The sequence below is a fragment of the Eulemur rufifrons genome, chromosome 19, assembly GCF_041146395.1.
Source record: "Eulemur rufifrons isolate Redbay chromosome 19, OSU_ERuf_1, whole genome shotgun sequence".
In the NCBI taxonomy this organism is placed as follows: domain Eukaryota; kingdom Metazoa; phylum Chordata; class Mammalia; order Primates; family Lemuridae; genus Eulemur; species Eulemur rufifrons.
Window position 1 is genome coordinate 42,120,360 of NC_091001.1, and position 24,003 is coordinate 42,144,362.

At 39.5% G+C, this 24,003-nt stretch overlaps 2 protein-coding genes across 4 annotated transcripts in view; one reads left to right on the forward strand and one right to left on the reverse strand.

Annotated features, from left to right (window-relative positions):
* MGAT4A (alpha-1,3-mannosyl-glycoprotein 4-beta-N-acetylglucosaminyltransferase A) overlaps window positions 1-6,916 on the forward strand; it is a 90,558-nt gene extending 83,642 nt beyond the window's left edge. Inside the window, exons 14-15 of the mRNA XM_069494337.1 lie at window positions 6,647-6,759; window positions 6,890-6,916. Coding sequence (XP_069350438.1) covers window positions 6,647-6,759; window positions 6,890-6,916 — 140 coding nt within the window. The remainder of the gene's footprint in view (window positions 1-6,646; window positions 6,760-6,889) is intronic.
* Window positions 6,917-13,341: 6,425 nt separating this feature from the next.
* On the reverse strand, window positions 13,342-23,943 carry UNC50 (unc-50 inner nuclear membrane RNA binding protein). Of its 3 annotated transcripts, none has more exons than XM_069494462.1 (6): window positions 23,804-23,943; window positions 22,671-22,954; window positions 21,428-21,548; window positions 15,420-15,559; window positions 15,230-15,331; window positions 13,342-13,672 (listed from the first exon to the last, which is right to left on the reverse strand). In XM_069494462.1, exons 2-6 carry the CDS (start codon window positions 22,948-22,950, stop codon window positions 13,536-13,538), a joined length of 780 nt encoding a protein of 259 aa, XP_069350563.1. In that variant the 5' UTR covers window positions 22,951-22,954; window positions 23,804-23,943; the 3' UTR covers window positions 13,342-13,535. The 3 variants fall into 3 exon arrangements, with proteins under 3 accessions (XP_069350563.1, XP_069350561.1, XP_069350560.1); XM_069494460.1 differs by having other exon boundaries at window positions 22,671-23,063; window positions 23,804-23,933; XM_069494459.1 differs by having other exon boundaries at window positions 13,440-13,672; window positions 23,626-23,867.
* Window positions 23,944-24,003: the final 60 nt, after the last annotated feature.

Sequence of the window (24,003 nt, forward strand, 5' to 3'; positions counted from 1 at the left end):
CTGAATAAAACGACCAATCTGAAACATCGACTCATACCTGCTTAGACCCAGAAGAGAACTTATGGATCATTAAACCTAAGACCTTGTGTAACCAAAATACCCATCAGAAATAAAGAGTAACTGATTTTTTTTCAACTGGATGTGTAAGTCCTGCTCCCTTAAGCATTCTTTAGTGGAATGGTGGTGAGGGGCTTCACTGAGCCTCTCTCTGGCAAAACAGCTATAACTGTTGAAAATTATTTTTTAAAAATCTGCTTAAAATCTCTGAAGATTGTCCTAAGGGCATACAGCAAATGGAGAAACAATTATTCATGAAAATCTACCAAATCTCAGTAAGAACCTTAGGAGTCTGTGGCATTTGAGCTGTGACCGGGTGTGTTACCCACGGCCCCCAAGCTCAGTGGCATGGAAGCTCTGCTCTGCGCCGGTACAGCCAAGAACACAGCATTGGAGAGCCCCAAGTTCAGACTCACGTACCCGATGCACGGCTAAAGCCACACGCTGTGACACCAGTGCTTGGAGATGAGAAAGGTTTATTTGCTTTGGCCAAAGCAAGAAGATAGGCGAGAGAATCTCTCAGATCTGTCTTGTTACAGAGATGAGGCAGTGAGCTTTTCCGTAGGGTGGGGATAAATTAGGGAGAAGTCTGTGCTGCTTTTAGCCTCAGATGACACCTTGAGTAACCAGACTTCTGGGAGTCAGCAGCTAGTGGCAGCTTTTTCAGGGGCATCCATTCCTTGGGCAAAACAGACTTCATAGATTTTCCTCCTGATCCTGGAGTTATCTCCTCCTGCTGGACAAAAAAGCAGCGGAACTGCAGTTGATGATTGCTGTGAGAACAAGGGGTGTTGAGCAGGAAGCAAGCAGTTAACATGTGCGAACAACCATATTTAAGTCATTAAAAATGCTGGGGGCCTGGCGTCCTAGCACTGTGGGAGGCCAAGACAGGAGGTTCACTTGAGGTCAGGGGTTTGAGACCAGCCTGAGCAAGAGCAAGACTCTGTCTGTACAAAAAATAGAAAAAATTAGCTGGGCATGGTGGCACGTGCCTGTAGTCCCAGCTACTCAGGAAGTTGAGGCAGGAGGAGTGCTTGAGCCCAGGAGTTTGAGGCTGCAGTGAGCTATGATGATGATGACATCACTGCACTGTAGCTGGGGCAACAGAGTGAGACTCTGTCTCAAGAAAAAAAAAACAAAACTGGGGTACTAAAATGTCAAGGGGGCCCAGCCACAATGGGACTCTCACTCCTGTCAGCTTGTAGTTGAGGGCTATGGTATCTCCCTAGGAAAGGCTGCCAGAATTTGTCATCACCCCCGCTCTGTTGCAGAATCTCTGTTCCGGAGAAGAGCAGCTGATAGATCTGAGGTTTCCTTCTTCTACCCAACTTCCGTTTGTAGGGCAGAAGCTTTACCCAGGTGCAGCAGGGCGAGAATACTCGGCCCTGATCGCACGTACCCCAGTACCCTGGGAGAAACAAGCTGAAAAAACCAAGGGCTACTGCCACCACCAGCACTCTGCTGGTAAAGCAGGGTGTCATTCTAAGAGAGAAGGGGCTGCTGTCTCTGCCAAAGACCCTGAGCAGTGGTGTGGAGATTGTGACCAGGAGAGAGACAGGCCATAACAGCAGAAAGCTCTGTAGCCCTCTCTAACGAGACTGACTTATTTATTTGAAATAGAACTGGGGAGAGGTCAAGCCTAAGGGTGCTGTGGAGTACAATGAAGGTTTTGATGTTAAGCAGTTAGAGAATGGTGGCTACATACAAGCTAAACTGGAGCCCAGCTAGAAGTTTTACAGGGAGAACCAGGCAAGGAGATAGCTAATAAGATCTTGGGGTGGGACAGGCAAGACTGGCCCAGCAAAGGGGCCTGCATTTAATTGGATCATACTGTGCAGCAACTTATGCCTGAAGGCGTTGTCCAAAACAACGCACGGTCAGCTGGCAATTAGTGGAGGCCTGGTGGTTGAGGTGGGGTGTGATAGCTAAGGATGGTCTTGGTAAAAGAAATACTAGATTTATTTCAGTGGGTTAAAGTTATGAGAAAGCAAAATAGCCTTCTGCAGAGAACCAGTGGAAGAGGGAAAGGCCACTGGTCAGGCTTGGCGGAAGGTCCAGGGACTGCCAGGCCTTGGAAGGTGCTGCTGATGCCAGGAATCTGAGATTCTAGTCACTCTCTGGTAATTTCCTCTACTTTTTCTCTCCTTTCCTGTCTTTCAGTGCTTACCGATTGGACCATTAGGTTAAGGACAAGGGTTTACATTTGTTGTTTGAAAAGATAATACATGCACATGGTACCAAATACAAATTTAAAAGGGTAGACTTAAGCCTTTTTCCCTTTTCTCTCCCCTCCTACCCTGTGTTTCCTAGAGGTCATTCCTGTAATGATTTGTGTCCTTCCAGAAGCATTCTGTGCATGAATAGCAAGGTATAAGTATAGTCTTTAAAAACATACACACACACACACACACACACACACACACGATATATTCTACAATCTGTTCTCCGTCTTGTTTTTCATTGAACACAATATATATGTACATATAGAACATGAGCATTTAAAAACTACTGTAAATATTTCATATGCATAAAAAGATACAAATAATAGTGTAACGAATATCTGTGTCTCCACCATCCAGCTTAAGATTTGTCAATTCAACCGTCCTTCCCTAATAGCTTCTTTTCCCCTTCAACCCAAAGGTGGCTACTATCCTGAATGTTGTGGTTACCATTTGCGTTTACGTTGTTACTATGTATATGCAATATATCCCTAAACAATGCACAGTGTTCTTTTGCTTGTTTTTAAATTTGATAGAAATATCTTTCTGTAGTCTGCATCTTGTTTTTTCTCCTCACCACTGAGATTCGTCCATGTGGACGTGTGTTGTATTTATGGCTTGTTCATTTTCACTCCTACGTAGAGTCCATGGGTGAATATGTCCCTATCTGTTCTCCTGTTTGGTCACAAAGTTTGTTTCCATCTTTTTGCTAATATAGACAATGCTGCTTTGAACATTTATGCACGTGTGTGGGAGTTTCTCTACAATGTGTACTTAGGAATAGAAGTAAATTTTCAACTGCATCATCTTCAACTTTATTTCATTCTTTTTATTTTCCTTCAGTCTTTTAATTGGCTGCCCAGAATTCTCTTATATTAGCATATCATAATTTATTTAGCCAGTCTAGTGACAGACACCTAGGTTATTTCCAATCTCATGTGGGAATATATCTGCTGGACAAAATTGCTGAGTGAAAGTGTTTTGATGAAGCTAGTTATACCATTTGGTAATTATTTTCCTAATGAAATGAGCTCATCAGATGACAGTATTAGATATTACATTAGTTAAAATGTTACAAGCTTTCACAGTATTTTTTAGCTCTGAATCCCCTGCCTAGTTCAATACTCAATAATAGCTTTTTGTAGCACATACCCCCCCACCCTAGTCCAGCACCAAGTAGGGGCAAAACTTTATGAAATAAGTTTATAAACAATTTTTTAATAAAAATATTACTTTGGTTGCTGATAGGGTAAGCACTTACTCTACAAATCAGTTTAAGCTTTCTCTGCTGTGGTTTTTAATTTGAATATACCTTATCTTACTATTAGCCAATGAACTATATCATGAGACTTGAGAATAGACGGCATAATTTCATAGCACAAGGATAGCAAACTATAGCCCATGGGCCAAATCTGGCCCAACGCCTGTTTTTGAATGGTCCATGAACTAAGAATTTTTTTTTTTAATTTTTTTCTTTTTTCTTTTTTCTTTTTCTTTTTAAATGGTTGAAAAAAATAAAAAGAATATATTGTTATATGTAAAAATTACATAAAATTTAAATTTCAATATCCATAAATAAAGTTTTATTGAAACACGGCCATGTTCATCTTTTTTAATGTATTGTCTATGTATGCTTTTTTGCTACAATAGCAGAGATGAGCGAGTAGTTGCAATAGAGATCGAGGTCATGCTCTCACGGCTTTGTACTCCTGCTCAGTGTGCTCTAAATCACAATGGTGCGTTTATAATTTGAGTGTTTTGACTCACCATACTGTGACTTTTTAACAATCATTAGTGCAACATATCATGTCAAAACAGGACAAGTAGACTTTGAACGCTGTGCTTGTTAACAAAAGGAAACGTGAATTAATTTACAAAGTTAGGTGGCAAATCATTGTGGTTATTGTGCAGTTACATGAAAGCTGTACATTACCAGACTGAGCCCTTACAACAGTGTTCCCAAGTTACAGGAAAGCAATGATTGATTAGAAAAATTAGGAAATTTAAAACGAAATATCTCATTACAGCAGAGTTTCCTCACAAAAATAAAAAATAGAAATGAAACTGTTACCAAAGTTAGTTTCCAAGTGGCTTAATTGTTTAGCCAAGCAAGAAAACCCACTTACCAATAGTGAGTTAATTAAATAATATTTAATTGCAGCAGCTAAAGAAATACGCACAGAGAAAATAAACTTATTTAGGACCATGAGGTTTTCAGAAACAGCAATTGCTTGAAGAGTTGAGGACATTGGAAGCAGTATCAGTAGTCAAAAAGCAAAGCAAATTATTTTGAGTGGTTTTCTTGCTTCTTGATAAGTGGACACGTGTCTCTGATGCTACTCAGTTGTTACTTGGAACCAATGTCAAGAAGTGACTGAAGAGTTGGTGCCCATGAATAGTCTGTTTGGAACAACTGCAGGCGAGAATATTTTCACATAGGTTGAGAAAACACAAGTTCAACCTGAAGTAGAATCTGCTGTGTTACAACAAATGTTTAAAATATGTGTGGAGGAGAAGGCTTAGTTATATTAACTTACAAAGCTTATGAAAATGTAAGGAACTTAAAGCCTGTTTATTTTGTTATATATCAGCCTGGTATACTTTGCAGAAAATATTTGAATGTATCATGTATCATTGAATCAAAGTGTCAACTGTGACCTTTATTCGCTCTCATGGACTTAGGTATTATCAGTTCTGTGAATTTTTGTCAAAAATGGGAACTGAATATCCTGACTTCCTCACCACACAGCAGTTCAGTGGCTTAGCAGTGGTAAAGTTTTAGTGAAATTTTTTTGAACTTAGGACCGAGATTGAAAGTTTTCCAAATGAGAACTGTCTTAACAACTATCACTTTGAAAATTAGTTTTTGCTTCAGGGTTGATAATGTTTCTTAATGAATTCAACCTAGAATTATGATACAAAATGGTGCTCGTATGCAAAACTTACATTACAGTCAAGTCACCTTAATGACAACTAATACTGTTCAAACTATAAATGATCCAAGCTCTTTATACACTTCCCATGCCATCAAAAATTAAAGTAGGAAGCATGATCTCCATCCCACACAGATTTACAGTGGATGTGTTCTCAATTTCAAACTATAGTTCCAGCAGCATTTTTGGACCTCAATGTAAGTGCAAAAGTAATTTCCATATTTCAAAATCTATTTAATGTGCAATTGAGGAGCTTTAAACTAATCTTCGATTAAAATGGACTCATCTGCAATGTAATATACACCAGAAGGCCAATATAAGGAGAAAATTCTGGCAGAATTCCAAAAGTAACTTCCAACTGATGAATATGCTCCATTAAAATTCTGTGTTTGTAGCTTGATATCAGTATTTGGCCCTACCCAGGCTGTGTGAAAGGACATTTCAAAGATATGTGTAAAAGATTATAGATCAGCATTAGCAGGTAAACATTAATGAGTTTGATGATGGGGAACACTAACTTTGAACCCCAACTAAATGTTATCTCCCAAAAAGGAATTACATTCTTCTCCTTAGTATACCAAAAAAATTGCATTCAGTTGTTGTGATATTAATATATTGAATTTCATCATTAAAAAATTTGTGGAAAATTCTTTTCTTTCTATAAAGTACTTACCTAGCATCCTTGAGTTTCCTCTTGGCCCACAAAGAGTGCCCTTTATAAAAAAAGTTTGTGAAACTCCTTGCTTAGAGAAGTTTGGCTCAGAATGAACTATTTTCTTGTCACTTTTCTAACAGCATATTTTTGGTTTTGTTTTAAGAAGGATTTTCCTTACAGCAAGAAAAATTTGGTACAGAGTATGTTACCTTTTATAGAAGTTCTTGGTCCCTTTTTTTATAGGAGAGTTTTTTTTAGCTTGTCATTTTTAATGCAGCTTTATATGGAAACTGTAGAAGGAGGCATTACTTCTTCATTCCTTCTAGCTGTGCCCTTGGAAAGAGTATACTTTGAGGCCCTGCTCAAGGCTAGCAACTGTATGTATGTCTAATTAAAACATTACAATTTGTTTTGATTGATTTTTAACTTTCAGAAAAGTCAGACTGAGTGATGGTACAGATGATGTTTTGGTAAGGTTTGGGTAAGTCACAATTTGCTAAAAACCTGTAGCGTAAAACATTGTTGACGCAAGAACAAATTTGTTTTGTTTTTTTGCTCTGCCTGATTAAATGGGTTGCGTCCTATCTAAGCATGTATTACTTCATGAAAAATTTAAAAGTTGAATAAAAGTAGAAAGGGAAAAAAAAATCACCTATGCCCTGTCTAAAGACATCTCCTATTAATAGAAATATTTTGCTGTCCTCCTTTGCTGCCTGAAGTCAGTGATGTTTTATGTGTGCTCATCTTGGTCTATCCAACGAGTATCAATTTTTGTTTTGAAGGAAAATTTGAGAATGGTGTGGCAGAAGGAATGGTGGATCCTAGTCTAAATCCCATTTCAGCCTTTCGGCTTACAGTTATTCAGAATTCTGCTGTTTGGGCCATTCTTAATGAGGTAAGAGTATATTAAATCAGTGAAACAGCCTAGATACTACTATTTTTAAATTACATTTCAATTTTGTATTTAAGGGCTTTTTGGAATTTGGAATTAATTACCTTATACTTTTAATTATTTTGTATTTCAGATTCATATTAAAAAAGCCACCAACTGATCATCTAAGAAACAACATATTTTTTCTTGTGAATTTGCCGATTAAAGATAGTTAAGCATGTACTTTTTTTTTTTTTTTTTTTTTTTACTTGAACACTACCTCTTGTGAAATCTACTGTAGATAAGATGATTGTCATTTCCACTTGGAAAGTGAATCTCCCATGATAATTGTATTCATTTGAAACTAAGCTGTCCTCCGATTTTAACTTGACTCAAACATTTTACAATTATGACAGCCTGTTAATATGACTTGTACTATTTTGGTATTATACTAATACATAAGAGTTGTACATATTGTTACATTCCTTAAATTTGAGAAAAACTAATGTTAAATACGTTTTATGAAGGGGGTACTTTTGAGGTTCACTTATTTTACTATTATAGACCCTCTTTTATAGATTATCAGGGATTATATATATAAATATATAAATATACATAAAAATGTTATGGAGTTAATTTATTAGAAACACTTAAGAAGTACATATTTTTGTGCAGTAAATTTTTGAATTGATACTTTTTTTGAAAACCAATTACCTTGCTTTTTTAAGTTCTTTCTATCTTTTTCTTTGGAAATGCAGACATTACAAATCAATGCCATTTTTCAAATGCACTGCCATTTAAGATTGATTATAGATGGATTTCTTAACTGAAGTACTTTTATAATCACAATGATTCTGAACAAAATATTTTCAAAGACATTTGTCATTCCTCAAAGCCAAGATTTTAAAGACCAATGTCCTTCTTGGGGGTTATTTTACTATACTGTGTATGGTGTATAGCCACGAAAATCGGTCTGATAAATTTCAGTGTGCAGGTGTGATGCATTCAACTTGCATTATCGTAGACTTAAGTCATTACATTTCCTCTGATGTGTAAAATGACAAACTCTTCTTTCCTTTTTAATCTTTGTCTTCAACCCATGAGTTAGATGCATTATCTCTTGTTGATTCTTTTATATCTGCACTCATTTTATGAGTTCTGACGAAATGTTTTCTAGGTGATGCTATTGTGTAAATGATCATTGGTATAATTTTAAAGAAAAATTGTAATACTGTTTTGGGCGAAAGACATTGTAGCAGTCATATATTTTTCCAAAATGATTTATTCTATTGCATTGTGAACTTATGAGTAAATCCCATGTCCAAAAGAATATTTATTATTCTTAAACATGCAATTCCAAATAATATTACTTCTATAAACAAAGAATGTTATCAGCCTCAGCAATCAGTGATCTTTATAAAAGTACTTTACTTTTAAAAAATGATGAATTATTAACTTCAGTTCCCACAGTCTACTCTGACACGCTGGTGTGCCTCAGGTGGGTTGTCAGAGGTTGGTTCCCCTGAGCTTCCAGAGTGGCCACTGGCTGAGGCCCCAGGCGGGGAGGAGGTTCTAGCTGGTGGCCTGTAGCCTGGAGGAGCTCCAGCTGCTTGGCCAGTGTGCTGGACAAATTGCATCAAACAGCAATATTTTCTGTGCAGTGTCACGAAGTGAAAAAGGTTGGGAAACACTGATAGAGTACAATTATTTCCCTCACTCCACATTGTAATAATTTTTAGTTACTTTTCTTGATTGAAAAATCAATCATGTTGCCAGTAATGATTTTTATGTCAAGGTCCAGTTGAAGTTTTTTATTAGGGTTTTTTGGATTTAATTTTCATTTTCTTGAATTTACTTTTTATTTTATTTTCAAATTTCTTTGGCCAAGTGCCCACAAGCAAATTTCATTCAAGAAGAGGTATACCTTTTTCATCATAAAACTGAGGAACTGGCTTAGCATACTAAGTTTACTGCTAAAATGACTGCGTAACAGAAGGTAAAAATCTGTAAAGATGGGTTTAAGAGTCCCCTTGTGTCCCTTGTCCCTTAGTTGCCAACTCCGGTGTCAGGAAGAAAGGCCATGCTCTGAAAATCTAGGGAGGAGAAAGTTATGGCAGCTCCTGGTGCCATTTGTTATGGCCTCTTGAAAGATGCTCGGACTGTCCAGCCAGCTTCTTCCTGGTTTCGTGTGGTCTCCTCGCTCATGATTTTCTCATCTCTCCTGTTCCGATCTTTCCTGTCATTCCAGGACTTTCTTGTGCCCTCTTCCTCTTGAATTTATGAGTGCCTAGGATGTGCCTGGCACATGGCAGGTGGCCAGTGTCTTGATGAGGGGACCAGCTGTTCCAGCCCAACCTCCTCTTTGTCTTTCTTAGTCCCTTTTTCTGTTGTCCTTGCCACACGCTTCTGTACACACTCAGCTGTCTAGTTTTTGTGTGTGGGGTGTGTGTTATCTTTCTGACCAAATTCCAAGCTCCGAGGCACACCCACAGCTCATACCTCTCACTGTCGTCCGCTGCAGCAGGTGCCCATGGGATGTCACTGTCAGTTGCTCCTTCCTTTTTGCCCAGTTCTACACTAGACAAGGAGAAGCAGCCATGCTTTCCCCAAGCAAGAAACTGTTCTGGGAGGAGTGGTAGGGCGGAAGATTTGGAGGAGGTGCAGAGTGCCTGGAACTGAAAGAAGGTAAATTCTTGACCTTGAGAGGGCACTGAACCACTTGACCACAGTGTCAAATGTTGGGACTAATGTTACATACGCGCGCGCGCACACACACACACACACACACACATAAATTAGAACGGGGCATGGTTTGGTTTGGCATCTGGTGTGTATTTCACATAAACTATTAGGCCCTTGAGCTGTGCTGGCCTATATAGTAGCCACTAGCCACATGGGGCTATTTAAATTAATAAAAAATTCAGCTCTGCAGTCACACCAGCTGCAGTTCAAGTGCTCAATGGCTATGTGTGGCTGGTGGCCACCACGCTGGCTACCACAGATGCAGAACATTTTCATCATTGCAGAAAGTTCTGTTGGACAGTACTGTGTCAAGAGTGCTAATGTGAACATTGAGAAACCAGAATTCATGAATTCTCATGAGGTTCAAAGCAGATGTGAATATATCATAATGCAAATATATGTAGGAAAGAGGAGAAAGTTGAGGACCTATTTCTAGGAGTCTATGATTTCTAAGTTGTTTATTACAGTTTTATGCATTTTCCACAGCATGCATTGTACTGTACTATGTAGTCCAAAAAGATAGTGTGATTGAAAAGCTTTGGGAAAAGTTAATGCAAATGGATTATTTAGCACATAGGCTACAGACATGTATGTGTATATTAACCACTGGAGATGTCTCTGAACAAAGGTATGGCCTTTTCAAATTAGTGGTTGCACTAGTGAATAATTAAAAGTTATGGTTATTTTAAAAACCATAAGCAAAGTTATGAAAGCTTCCTTTAAATCTATTACAATAATGAAAAAAATTGTCTGCCAATAATTCTATCCCTCAAAAGTTTGGTTATGTGGAAAGAGCATGTTTGCAGAGATTGTTCTAATGAATAGCAGTATATTTGTGGTAGGCAGAATTGTAAGAATGACCCCCCACCCTGTACTGCCCCCACCAATGACCTTGTATAATATCCTCCCCTTTGAGCATGGGTGGAACCTGTATAATCCATGATTATATCATGTTATATAGCAAAAGGAAGATTATCTGGGGGTGGCTAATCAAATCTTGTGAGCCCATTAAAAGCAGAGAGTTTTCTCAGGCTGGTAGCAGAAGTCAGAGACTCAAAGCAGAAGAACTCATGGCACCATTGCTGTTTTAAGGTAGAAGGGGCCACATGAGAAGGAATGCAGGTGGCCTTAAGTAAGAGCCGAGAGAGGCAAAATGGGAACTGCAGTCCTACAGCCACAGGAACTGAATTCAGCCCACAAGCTCATTCATGGGCTTGGAAATGCATCTCCAGATAAGACCCAGCCTGACCAACACCTCGATTCCAGGTTTGTGAGACCCTAAGCAGAGAACACAGTTAAGCTTGCTTGGACTTCTGACCTATGGAACTAATAAATTGTGTTTTAAACTGCTCAATTTGTTATGCAGTGATAGAAAATGAATGCAATATTTAAAAGAGAAAGAGGAAGTCTCCATACTTGATTCCATATAGTATGTTGGATATTTCTTCGTAAATGCACAAATAAAGTCTTTACTAGCAAATCATGTATCTGGGCCTCATCTGGGACGTACTCTGCCAGAGATCATATATAGTCTTCACTGGAAGTTTGTTGGCAAAGTAGGAGCATCTTAGTAGCACTTTGTAAAGGAACTGCTAGAATGAAATTGTTAGGAATAGGATTGAAATAATATGTGAGGAATCTTTTTTTTTTTTTTTCTGGAAGAAGTGTTATCTTACACCAATCTAGACTGCTCTGAGCCTGTCAGAAGTATATTAAAGGATGGTAAACAGTGCTATTTTAGATACAACATTAAGAATACAAAGCTTATTATGTAGACATCAGACAATCTACTCTGTACTGGCAGACTTAATTTTCTTCTAGACCAAAACCTAGGATCTGATCTGTGCTAGATGATAAACTATGTGGGCCAACTAAATTTTTGTTACTTTAAGAGTGTTTTCCCAAAACACCTCTGTATCCAAGCCATTACTTGCTAATGTTTTATTTTTATTTTGGCTTACCCATTAATTTTTGTGCTTATTTTTATATACTGCCATGGCCTTGATGTGTAAGACCAAGTAGAGCTAAAGGAAGGAAAATAAGGCTACAGACTAAAAATATGGGAAATCTGAATTGTAATTGTATCTTAGTGTTGTAAGGGAACTCAGATATCCAATCCAATTCCTTTATAGAAAAGGAAACTTTTCCAAACTGTGTAGCAATATTTATAGTGTGTAAAATTTAGTTTGATAGTTGTGAAATTTTATAAATTATTCTTAGATATATGCTATGATAACTGGTATGCTTTCTTTAATGCATGTGAACATACAATGCTAAAAGACAGTATTATTTAAAAAGAAACCAAACTGAGGATTTTGTTACACATCTGCATATCATCGAGACCTGTATGTTAATTCTTTTTTTACCTGAAACACTCACTTCACCAGTTCAGGCACTAAAGTCGTTTTCAAAGGAACACACAGGAAGGAGTGAGCTGGCACTCCACCGTGCACGTGAGCTGAGAATTTAGAAGACACTGTTGTAGAAAGTAAACTGAGTGTTGAAGGGAAGCACTTTGTATCATTCCCACTGTTAACATTGCAGTAAAAATGTAAAATATAGTGGTGCTAAATTTGTTCTAAAATAAGGCTTGTTTGTTGTGGGGAATATTTTAATACTCGACATTGGGGAGCCTGTTTTATGTATCACTCGCTCCTGGCTGTTTCACTGTATTAGTAATTAGCCAACTATCCTGGAATCAAAGGTTTGGTACTTTAGCTTAATTGGCATTCCATTCTTTATTTGAAATGCTCAGTGTTTGCTCAAATTTGGTGAAAATACCTTTTGAAGGCATATTCTCTGAGCCTTAAAAAACGGCTGATATCGACAGTACTGTAAGATGCACGCCAGCAGATTTGATACTTTTCATTTCGGTATAGACAGTAATATTTTCTAAGAAAGATTTAGAAATCAGCTTAAGTGTAAACAATTGTTTCATTCATGGAATGAAAAACTAAAATCTCATTCAGAACACTTTGGAAAGGTTGTCTTTGCATTTAGAGATGTTTCTGGAAGCGTCCTGTGGAGAAGCTGAGGAATCTCTGCCAGGTTGTACCAGATTGTTTTTCTTCTCAAATGTATTGTACATATTTTCCTTAAAATGTCTTCATTAGTTGAATAGTATCTGTAGTAATATTTTAGGTACGTGTTGGATTTTTAAAGGAAGATTATTTATTTTCAGATTTGCTGCTATAATTGAAAACCTAATAACTGGTCCTGTTGACTGTGCCTTTCATCACTGTTTCTCTGTGCCACAGCCGTTCGTGTGTATTTGAAATAAAGACGTTTCAAAAGTCATGTTGAATTCAGATTCCTTCTAATCAAAATAGGTGAAATTTAATGAGCAGTTTTATTTTAACATTAATACAATAATGGTTTATTTTTAATGGAGTGTGTCCTTTATAAAAACCCAAATAAAGTCTTTAAAGAAGGAAAAAAAAAGCCTTACTGTTAAGACTGTGATTATCATATATACTATACAGTTCCGCAAATAAAAGTACCCACCATGGGCTTCTTTAATCTTTTTCGGGTGTTTGCTTTAAAAAAAATTTTTTTTTTTTTTACAGAGAAAATGTTTGTGATGTTTAGGGCCTGTAGTACACTGGCTCTTGTTTGAGTGACATTACAGGTTGAAGAGGCTTTTGAAGGTTAGGCTGGGATCTGGTGGCCTATATACATGTTTAAAATACAGCTCCTTAGAAATGAGGTAGACTGTGTATGTACCTTGCCAGGAACAATCAGGAGAAAGGTGAGTGTATGCTTATTACCTCGTTCTCTAAATGTTGATAGATACTGTTTTTCCCATGCCCTTAGTATTTAATATATAGCTCTTATGTATACAAATATAATGAATAAAATGCATGCTTTAGCTTAAAAAATATTTATTATAGAAATGTACATTTAAGTAGTTTCAAGGAATGTACTTGACAAGTGTTAACATGTATATTCAAATTTGCAAACTTTACACCTTTAAGATATCTACAAAGAATTTATTTACAAGTTTTACAAGAAATCACTTCATCAATACTGTTGACACAGTTAAGACTGGATATTCTTTTTCATTTCACCCTGTACTTGTAGAAAGAACACAGAGCATGGGTAAAGTTCCATCCCAGTGCTAGGGACAGCCCGTAGAGTAGGATGAGAGGTGCGAATGGATAGAGAAGAATTACTGTATTTTTCAAAAATGGCAGTGCTGGAAAAGAAACAAATATTGATTTTTTTTAAAAAAGCAAATATGACTAATATTTTGAAAGACAGCTCTTCAGCATGGGGGGTGGGGGAGGGGCCCCCAAAAAAGCATGCATACTTTGAGTGGCTAAGATTTTGCTATTTGTAGCCAGAACGCTACTACTCTTCCCACTCTTCTGTGTTGCCTCCCTTGTTTCAGGCTGTGACCAAACTGAGGTGGCAGGATTATTCCCGCACAGTGGCTGAGTGGGAAACCCGCTGGGGCTGAGAGGTTGAGAGTAAACGACAAATATTCATGAAAACTGGTGAACTGAAACTTGTGACCACCTCAGAAGCCCCTACGAGTCCATCTTACAGTACCCAGATGATGTTGTAAGAAAAAATAAACCCAGCTTTTAACTATTAGAGATTTTCCAGTGTAAAAAGCATGACGCCCCCACTTTGAGATGGCTGTGAGCTCAACTAATATCCCAAGCTTTAGGAAAGGACTAAATCTGTCCCCAGCTATCCATGTTTCTTGCTCATTGCTTAGTTAGTGGGACCCTACCCCATGCATTCTGACCAAAATATTTTTCATATAGAAGTTCTTAAGCAGAAACTGAGCTGTACTCAAAATGTCCCACACAGGAGGGAGTTACCAGGAGAGTGTTCTAATCACAAAACACTTTCTCAAAATATTTGAAAATTCTTTAGAAACCTGAAGATGAAATGTCATAAACACCTCCCCTGGACTCCCAGTGCCCAAATCAAGGCCTTACACTGAGTGGGGGGTTAAGTGGAACAACCCGGACTCGAGGAGCCACTCATGTAAGAGCTCTTTGTGTCCACAGTTAGTTCCTAACCATCCAGAGACCAAGGAAAGGCTAAAGAAAAAAGTCTGTATATATAATGCTAACAAAGTTTCTAGATTTTATTTAGCTTTATTTAATGGTGGTCATTTTTTAATGCAAATGAAGAAAAAAATGCATAAATGAATTCACAACAGGATTTAAGAGTAAATTACAAATGTCTTAGGGACAGTAAATCCTGGGCTTGATCTTGTGTGTTCATCTACAGAACCATACAGTGAGAATAAAAACTAAAAATGAGGCAAAATTATGATTCAAAAAGCTTTTGAACAAATTCAGTTCATATACCTATGTGATCATAGGTTGGGGCCCAACCCTTTCCTCACTCTCTGCCTTTACTGTGCTAACGCAGAACATGAAAGCACAGGAGAAAAGAAGAGAAAAATGGTGTTGCCTTCCTGCCAGCAACTTGGAGATAATAGTGTGGTTTAACATGGTTCCTGGAAATCATAAAATCCGTTATATACCAGATATGTTGCTTTCCAGCTGCACAACCCTGGACGAGTTACTTAATCTCTGTGCCTTAGTTTCCTCATTTGGAAAATGGGGACAAGTAAACCTATGGAATTGTTATGAATTAAATGAGATAATTCATATAAAATACTTGGGACAGTGACTCTAAGTGCTCCATAAAGGCAGACTATTAGTATTACAACTTTTCCCCTCTTGTTACATTCTCAAGCCACAAAAAAAAATTTTTTTTAATTACTTACCACTGTATCCTAGGAAGGTTACATAGATATAATAGCCAACTGCAATCAGCCATAAGGTATTTCCAACTAAATATCCAATAAATGTATCTGTTAGGATAACATCTGCCAGAAGAGATACACACAATGAGTCTCTTTACCCATGCATACAACGAAGGCTTTGATTATATTTTGAGAAGTGACTACTACTTACGGTTAATGAAAAAAAGCTGAATAAAATGCAAAATGACGAGGAGTGGATAAAAAGCATTCAGATGCACATCAAAGGCGTAGCCCCACTCCACGTCATAGTCTCTGCTCTGTCGTTTCACTAAGTACTTGTTAGAGATGAACCTGAGATGCAAAATTAAAAATTTTCATAATTGTATAAAATTACTTCTATAAATATTTAATGACTACCTTCGGTGTGCCAGACATTATTCTGAATTCTGGAGATCCAGCAGTAAACAAAACAGACAAAAAATCCTTGCCTTTAATCTAGTGGGGAAGACTGGCAATGACATATGTCAGAGGGTAGTACAGAAAAGGCAGTAAATGAGTGAGAATACAAACTTGAGATGCAATTTTAAATATGACACTCATTTGGGTAACATTTGGGTAAAGACCCAAGGGCAGTGATGATGCCTGGCACGTGTGAGGAATGGGCAAGGAGACCAGTGTGCCTGTAAGAGGAAAGAAGAAAAGGAACAGGAAAAGGAGGCAGAAAAGAAATGGGGAGCCTGTAGCCGTTTTAAAATCTTGGGCTTTTACTCTTGGTAAATTGAGAAGCCATCATGGAACTGTGAGAAGAGTGCCTGACTTTAATATTTTGACAGAGTCTCCTAGTGGCCAAAGAACAGACTCTAGGGACAAGAGTGGAAGCAGAGACCAGTACGGTGGTCCCCAACCTTTTTGGCACCAGAGACCAGTTTCAGGGAAGCACCTGCCACTGCTCACCTCCTGCTGTGTGCCCCCCACCCCATTCCTAAGTTTCATGAAAGATAATTTCTCCATGGGAAGGGAGGGGGGAGGCCATGGAGCTCTGCGGCCCGGTCCCTAACAGGTCAGGCACTGCAATTAGAAGGCTACGGCCAGGAAGAGATGAATGGTGCAACTGGTGACAGTGGGGGTGAGGAGACGTGGGACACACTAGAGTGGGAAGGTAGAGCCAATGGGGTTAAGTACTGGGCGTGAGGTATGAGAAAGAACAGTCAAGGATGACAGAGATTTTTGCTGTGAACAAATGGAAGATGGAGCTGCCATTAACTGCAGTAGGCTGGCTGCAGGAGTGGCTTTAAGGCAGTAGGACAGAGCAGGAGTTTGGATTCGGACCTATTATGTTGAAGATGCCTATTAGGATGGAGTAAGAAGTTGTATATGAAGTCTTGAGTTCAGAGGAGAGGTCCAAACTGTAGATATAAACTCATCATTGTGCAGATGATGCTTAAAGCCATGGGCCCAAATGATACCACCAAAAATTAAAAACGAATGTGGACAGCAAGTAGGTCCAAGGTCTAAGACCTGGGTCAACCTCCTATAAAAAGGTGAGGGAAACAGGAGGAACCAGGAAGGAAAGAGGGACCAGTGACACACCTAGCCATCAGCACTGTTATTCAAACTTATGTCATCATTCACAACACAGCCTACTAGTTCAGTTAAACTTTGAATGAACAAAAAGTAAAATACCCAGGTAATAGAAAAGTAGATCTTCAAAGAAAAAGAACACAATTTGTATTATAAACATCTTAGAAAGTCAATGTACTTTTTTATGTCATTTCATTTCAATTCAAGGATATAATTAAGAAAATGCTATTCCTACAGTGGTAAATGAAAATAGAAAAGAAAGAGGATAAACATGGTATAGTGCTAATAATCTCCACTTAGTTATCTGAAAATGTCAGAATACTGCTACTTCACTTGAGCAGACTGGAGCTTACCAAAACATTTTGTTTTAGCCAAGAACACGTGCTATTAAAATTTTATGGAATTAACATGTAGCTCACTCTCCAATGGCTCCCTTTCTGCAGTCATCCCCTGCTGCTCCTGGTCCCTCTGCTTATCCTTTAAATGGGTGGTTTCCAAGCTTCTTTCCCCCCCCACTCTGAGTCTTAACTCTACAACACAGATACACCTCCTGAGAGCACTCAAAGGCACTGTGGTTCTCACCTACCTCAATGTTAATAAGCCAGTCATGCCCATGTCATGGCCCAGGCTGTTATCTCTAGGTCTAGCATCAGCGACCTCAGTGTCTACTGACCTTCATATTTCTACTAAATTCTCAACAAGCTTCCTGAACTCAACATGGCCCACATGGAATGCCTCGTCTACACCTGCCACTTACTTAGTCACCTAAACCCAAAGCTTGCACGCCATCCCCAAGGAGGCCTCAGCCTCTCTCTCCTCCTCCTCCTATCTTGTTATCACAGGAAGCTCTAAAATCCATGTCTCCTCTCTATCCCTATTATCACCATGTTACTCTGGGCATCCTCTACTTTTAGGCAGACCCCTGCAATTGTATCCAAGCTTGCCCACTTCTCCAACTCCTCCAATGCCATAGAAAAGATTTTTCGTAAGGTATGAATCTGATGATTCCCTTACTTCAAGGCCTCCAAGCTCGCCACCTCCCTTCCACTCCCAACCTACAGATGCAGCCTATGAGATTAAGTCCGATTTTTCCCCTGAATTGCACTGAGGCCAGTTTCTCTAGTCATATCTTCTCCCTGGGCATTCAGCATCACCCTGTGCTCCCACACCTAGCACGGTGTTCCACACTTCTACGCCTTTGCACTTGCAAGTCACGTCTCCCCCAAACATCTCCTCACGTTAATTCCTGTGGCACCTCTGAGATGGTCACAAGTGCATGTAATCATTTCTATTTCTAGTTTCTCACACATTTCACAACACAACATAGGTTCTCAAAAATACACAGAGTCCTTTGCTATTTAACTCAAACAATGATACACTCATACAAAAGGTATGAAACACCAAATTGACCTGGTTTCTGTGGCCCTCCAGAATCAATACATTCATGGTAGAATGCTTGCTACAAACCAAATTATTTCCTTGAAAATCTTATTTATTGAATTTTTTTCATATACCATGTGTTTTTCATTGATTTCTTGATAATGAATACATGACTCATGTTAGTTACCAGTGTTAATTTTAGGCCAGATTTAGAATTTTAGATTAGTGGTGCACAGCATTTACTGACTAGTGCATATGAAACCTGTTCCATACCAGTCAGAAGTTACAAAGGAAAAGATGTGCATATCTCATTTTATTGAGCTTTGCTTTACTGTGCTTTGCAGATACTGCAATTTTTACAAATTGAAGGTTTGTGGCAAGCCTGTGTCAAGCAAATCATTGGCGCCATTTTTTTTCAACAGCATGTGTCTGTGTCAGCATTTTTTAGCACTAAAGTATTTTTAAATTAAAGTATGCGTATTTTTAGACATAATCATATGGCACACTTAATAGACTACAGTATAATGTGCATATAACTTCAATATGCACTGGGAAACAAATTTGTGTGACTCGCTTCATTTTGATATTTGCTTTATTGCAGTGGGCTGGAACAGAACCTATGCTATCTCTGAGGTATGTCTGTAAAAGACTGGTATCATCAGTTGGTATCAGAGTTTTGTTTAAAATATTAAACAAAACTACCACATGTTGAACACTTAACTATGTGCCAGCCACATAATTTTCACACCACAGTCCTCCTCAAAAACCTGACAAAATAGGCAATTAACTCCATTTTTACAAAAGAGGAGACTGGGACCAAGAGTTTTACAAAAGACCAAGCTGGCATTTGAACCCAAGTTTCCCTGTGATTAAAATGTTCCACAGTGTTTTCTCTAATACACAATGACCACCACCCCTACTCAACCACTGGCCTCCTACTGAGATCACTGGCCACATCCACTGCCCTTCATCCAGCATGCCAACCACACAGGAGCACTTGATCTGTATGACAACTGAAAAACCAAACACTAGGTTTATGCTCAGTACACTGCTGTTGTCAAATCAATACAAACGAAGTAAGACCAAGAACCCTTTCAATAAAACGTGTGTGTGTGTGTGTGTGTGTGTGTGTGTTTTCTCTCAGTAGGAAGGCACCAGAAGTTTTTTAAAAAATCCTTCTTTGAATCAACATTGTTAAAATGTCTATACTACCCAAAGTGATCTACAGATTCAATGCAATCCCTATTAAATTACCATCATTTTTCATAGATATAGAAAAAATAATTTTACGCTTTGTATGGAACCAGAGAAGACCCCGTTTAGCAAAAGCAATTTTAGGCAGTAAGAACAAAATGGGAGGTATTAATTTACCAGACTTCAAACTATACTACAAGGCTGTGGTTATTAAAACTGCATGGTATTGGCACAAGTGCAGGGACACAGACCAGTGGAACAGAACAGAAAATCCAGATATAAAACCATCCTCATATAGCCATCTAATCTTTGACAAAGCAAACAAAAACATACTCTGGGGAAAAGAATCCTTATTCAATAAATGGTGCTGGGAAAATTGGATAGCCACATGTAGAAGACTGAAATGGGACCCACAGCTTTCACCTCTCACAAAAATCAAATCACGGTGGATAACAGACTTAAACTTTAGGTGTGAAACTATTAGAATTCTAGAAGAAAATGTGGGAAAGACTCTTATAGACATTGGCCTAGGCAAAGAATTTATGAAGAAGACCCCTAAGGCAATCACAGCAACAACAAAAATAAATAAATGGGACCTGATTAAATTAAAAAGTTTCTGCACAGCCAAAGACACAGTCACGAGAGCAGACAACCCAACAGAATGGGAAAAAATTTTTGCATGCTACACATCCGATAAAGGACTGATAACTAGAATCTATTTAGAACTCAGGAAAATCAGCAAGAAAAAAATCAAACAACCCTATCAAAAAGTGGACAAAGGACATGAATAGAAATTTTTCAAAAGAAGACAGAAGAATGGCCAACAAACATATGAAAAAATGCCCAACATCTCTAATCATCAGGGAAATGCAAATCAAAACCACAATGAGCTATCACTTAACTCCAGTGAGAATGGCCTTTATCAAAAAGTCCCAAAACAATACATGTTGGCGTGGATGCGGAGAGACAGGAACACTCATACACTGCTGGTGGGACTGCAAACTAGTACAACCTCTGTGGAAAGCAATATGGAGATACCTTCAACAGATACAAGTAGACCTACCATTTGATCCAGCAATCCCATTATTAGGCATCTACCCAAAAGAACAAAAGACATTCTATAAAAAAGACACCTGCACCCGAATGTTTATAGCAGCACAATTCACAATTGCAAAGATGTGGAAACAACCCAAATGCCCATCAGTACATGAGTGGATTAGTAAAATGTGGTATATGTATACCATGGAGTATTACTCAGCTATAAGAAATAACGGTGATAGAGAATCTCTTATGTTCTCCTGGAGAGAGTTGGAACCCATTCTACTAAGTGAAGTATCCCAAGAATGGAAAAATAAGCACCACATGTACTCACCAGCAAACTGGTTTTAACTGATCAACACCTAGGTGCACATATAGGAATAACATTCACTGGGCATCAGGCAGGTGCGGGGGGGAAGGGGATGGGTATATACATACATAATGAGTGCAATGCACACTGTCTGGGGAATGGACACGCTTGAAGCTCTGACTCGGGAGGGTGGGGTGGGGGGCATGGGCAATATACATAACCTAAACTTTTGTACCCCCATAATAAGCTGAAATAAAAAAGAAAAATCCTTCTTTTTCAAGTATACTTCAAATGTCAAAGATTCAAAGTAAGATTCCATAAAACAGCCCCCTAGATCTAAATGAATCTAAACACTATGGAACATTTAAACATCTAGAAGTGGTCCTTACTGACAAACGCAGAAAACCATGCTATCATCCAGACAACTTAAGCAGACTTGGCTAAATGCATAATATTGTATTTTTGCAAAATCAGGGATTTTATTAGTATGACAATCATTATTTCAATTATTTGGTGCACTTTGACAATATACACCACTGCTTACTTTTTGATATAAGTACCAATACAAGAGAGCAAGTTATAATAATCTTGGCAGTCAAAATTGACCGTTTCAGATAATCTATCTTGGTTTCAATTTCCATCAGCTATTGTACCTCTGAAGCAAACAAGTGGATATGCTACAGCAGCATCTGAAAAACCAAAGGTATGGTACTTACCACATTAAAGTTGATATCAGAAGACCAACACCTACACAATCTATGAATACAACCCAAAGGAGGAGCTTTATTGTCTCAAAAAATCCCATGTCCAGCACAAAGCCAAATCCTATAGTGGACACTGAAAGAAAGATTCACAAGATTCGTTGAGGCACTATCCTAGGTTCTGGGGATACAGAACACAATCCCTGTTCTCCAAATGCTCAGTCTAGTGGGGGAGACAGACATGGGACCAAAACTCCTATGACATAATGTTATTGCACACTTAATAGACTACAGTATAATGTGCACATAACTTCAATAGGCACTGGGAAACAAATCTGTGTGACTTGCTTCATTTTGATATTTGCTTTACTGCAGTGGGCTGGAACAGAACCTGTGATATCTCTGAGGCATGCCTGTAAAAGACTGGTATCATCAGAAGTTACAGTAACAGAGTTTTGTTTAAAATATTAATAGCTACCACATGTTGAACACTTAACTATGTGCCAGCCAGGTAATTTTCACACCACAGTCCTCCTCAAAAACCTGACAAAATAGGCAATTAACTCCATTTTACAAAAGAGGAGGCTGGGATGAAGAGTCCCAGGTGTGTGATTTGTAACTGATGTAGATATTCATGCCACCTGGGAACACAGCGTGGCCACTGAGATAGTTTAAGTTGACTGAGGAGGGCCCTTGCCAGCCTAGTTCGCCACAGTAGCCCCAGCATTTAGAACAGCACCAGGACAGAGAAGGCACTCACATATTTTTAGTCCCGTTAAATTTAAAGGTGCACAATATCCTACAAACTTCAACACCCTAAAGGTGATCAGAACCCTTGCATTACAGCACTGGAGAACTTAAAAGTAGTTTCTCAAGTTCACATCAGTACTTTCAGAACTCTCGCTCTGGATTTGCCTGATTGTGAAACGCAATTTCCAATCTCCACATTCCTTTTCAGAGTAAGTTGGCACTTGGGTACCAATTCATAGTAGTTAAAAGACACGGAGTGAATATTGTTCCCTGCTTTTCAAACTCCTGAGGTAAAAGTTTACTCTGGCATCTGCTTGGGACTGGTAGAACCAGGAAGAATACAACCTTTTTTTTTTTCCTGTGAGATTTTTGAAGCTTTATTAAAAAAGGAAGAAACAGCTTCAAACATCCCCAGATTCTGACCTACTATACATTTATAACAAAAGATCCTCCAAAGACAACAGCTCAATGTGTTCTTCAACTCTATTGCAGGTAAACTGACACTTACCACAGAGCCAGATACTTAACAGGACCAAGAAAGCAGGGTCATCTCTGGCCCACTGGTCCTTTGTCTGCTTTCGGTAATGAAAGTTTCTATAAACCCTCTGTGGGGAAGTGAACAGGTAGAGCATCTGCCAAGCCGCAAACTCAAAGTCCATCTGCCGGAAACGAAAAAGCCTTCTCAGGTATTTGTAGCGTTTTGCTCCAGCCGTGTGTCTCGCTGCATCCCTGGAATTCAAGACTCCGTTCCCCTGCATCGAGGAATTCACTGTAGTACTTGGTAACATCTTCCTAGACGAAGAAAAAAAATTCTTTTACATATAATCTGAAGAAACTTTCGGCTACCAGCACCCCTCTTCTGAGTTATTTAGCAAGATCACGTTACGTGTTCTCCACAACTCTAGAGAAGCGTCAGGAGTCAAAAGCAAATGCAGCTGGTTCTGAGGCTCGACTTGGAGCTGAAGAACTGCAGACTGCACCGCACTCAAGGGCGACACTTCGCCTTTCTGAACCACCATCGTCTGAACCACTCCATGACACTTAGCCAGGGGCCACGCCCTCCCCAGACTTCACCTCCCTGTGCTTGTTTCCCTTCCCTCCGCTGATGGCCAGCAAGCTCCCCGTCACCAGAATGGGAATATAAAAACAAAGCACTCCAATCCCTAGTGTTTTACTCTCAGCAGGAGCAACGACAGCGTAGTAGTCCAGTCCAACCAGTCGGAAGCCCAGTGAGCGCAGGTCACCGCCCGGCCGCCCAGTCCCCGACTCCACTTCGCAGGCCTCCGGGACACCGGCTGCGCCGGGCCGGCTCTCGCTGCCCACCACCCGCCCCGGGCCGCAGGTGCGGCTGCCAGATTTAGCAACTAAAAACACAGAACGCCCAGTTACATTCGACTTTCAAACAACAAACGAATAATTTTTTGGTATGAGTATGTCTCAAGCAGTATCTCGGACATGCTTACCTTTATCTGCGATTCAAACGTAACTTAGCGTCCTTGTTTTCTCTGGCAACTCTGCCGCGGGCCGAGGGGCCGGACCCGCACTCCCGGGGCGCAGAGACGCCGCACCGCGCGCTGTCGGAGGAAACGGCCCCGCCGCGACTCCCGGCCGCGCGCGGGCAGAGCAGTCCTCGGGCCTCACCTGGAGCCCTGTGGCGGCCTGGACACGGGTCCGCTGCAGCCCACCACCTCCGCCCAGCAGCCGGGCCCCCCACCGCCAGGCCGTCTTCCCTTCCGGCAGCGCAGCCTGCTCTCCCGACGCGCCGCGTCACCTGCGCCCACTTCCGCCGCGCCCGCACAGCCTCTCAGGCTCCCGTAGTTACTGAGGTCCCCCGGAAGTTG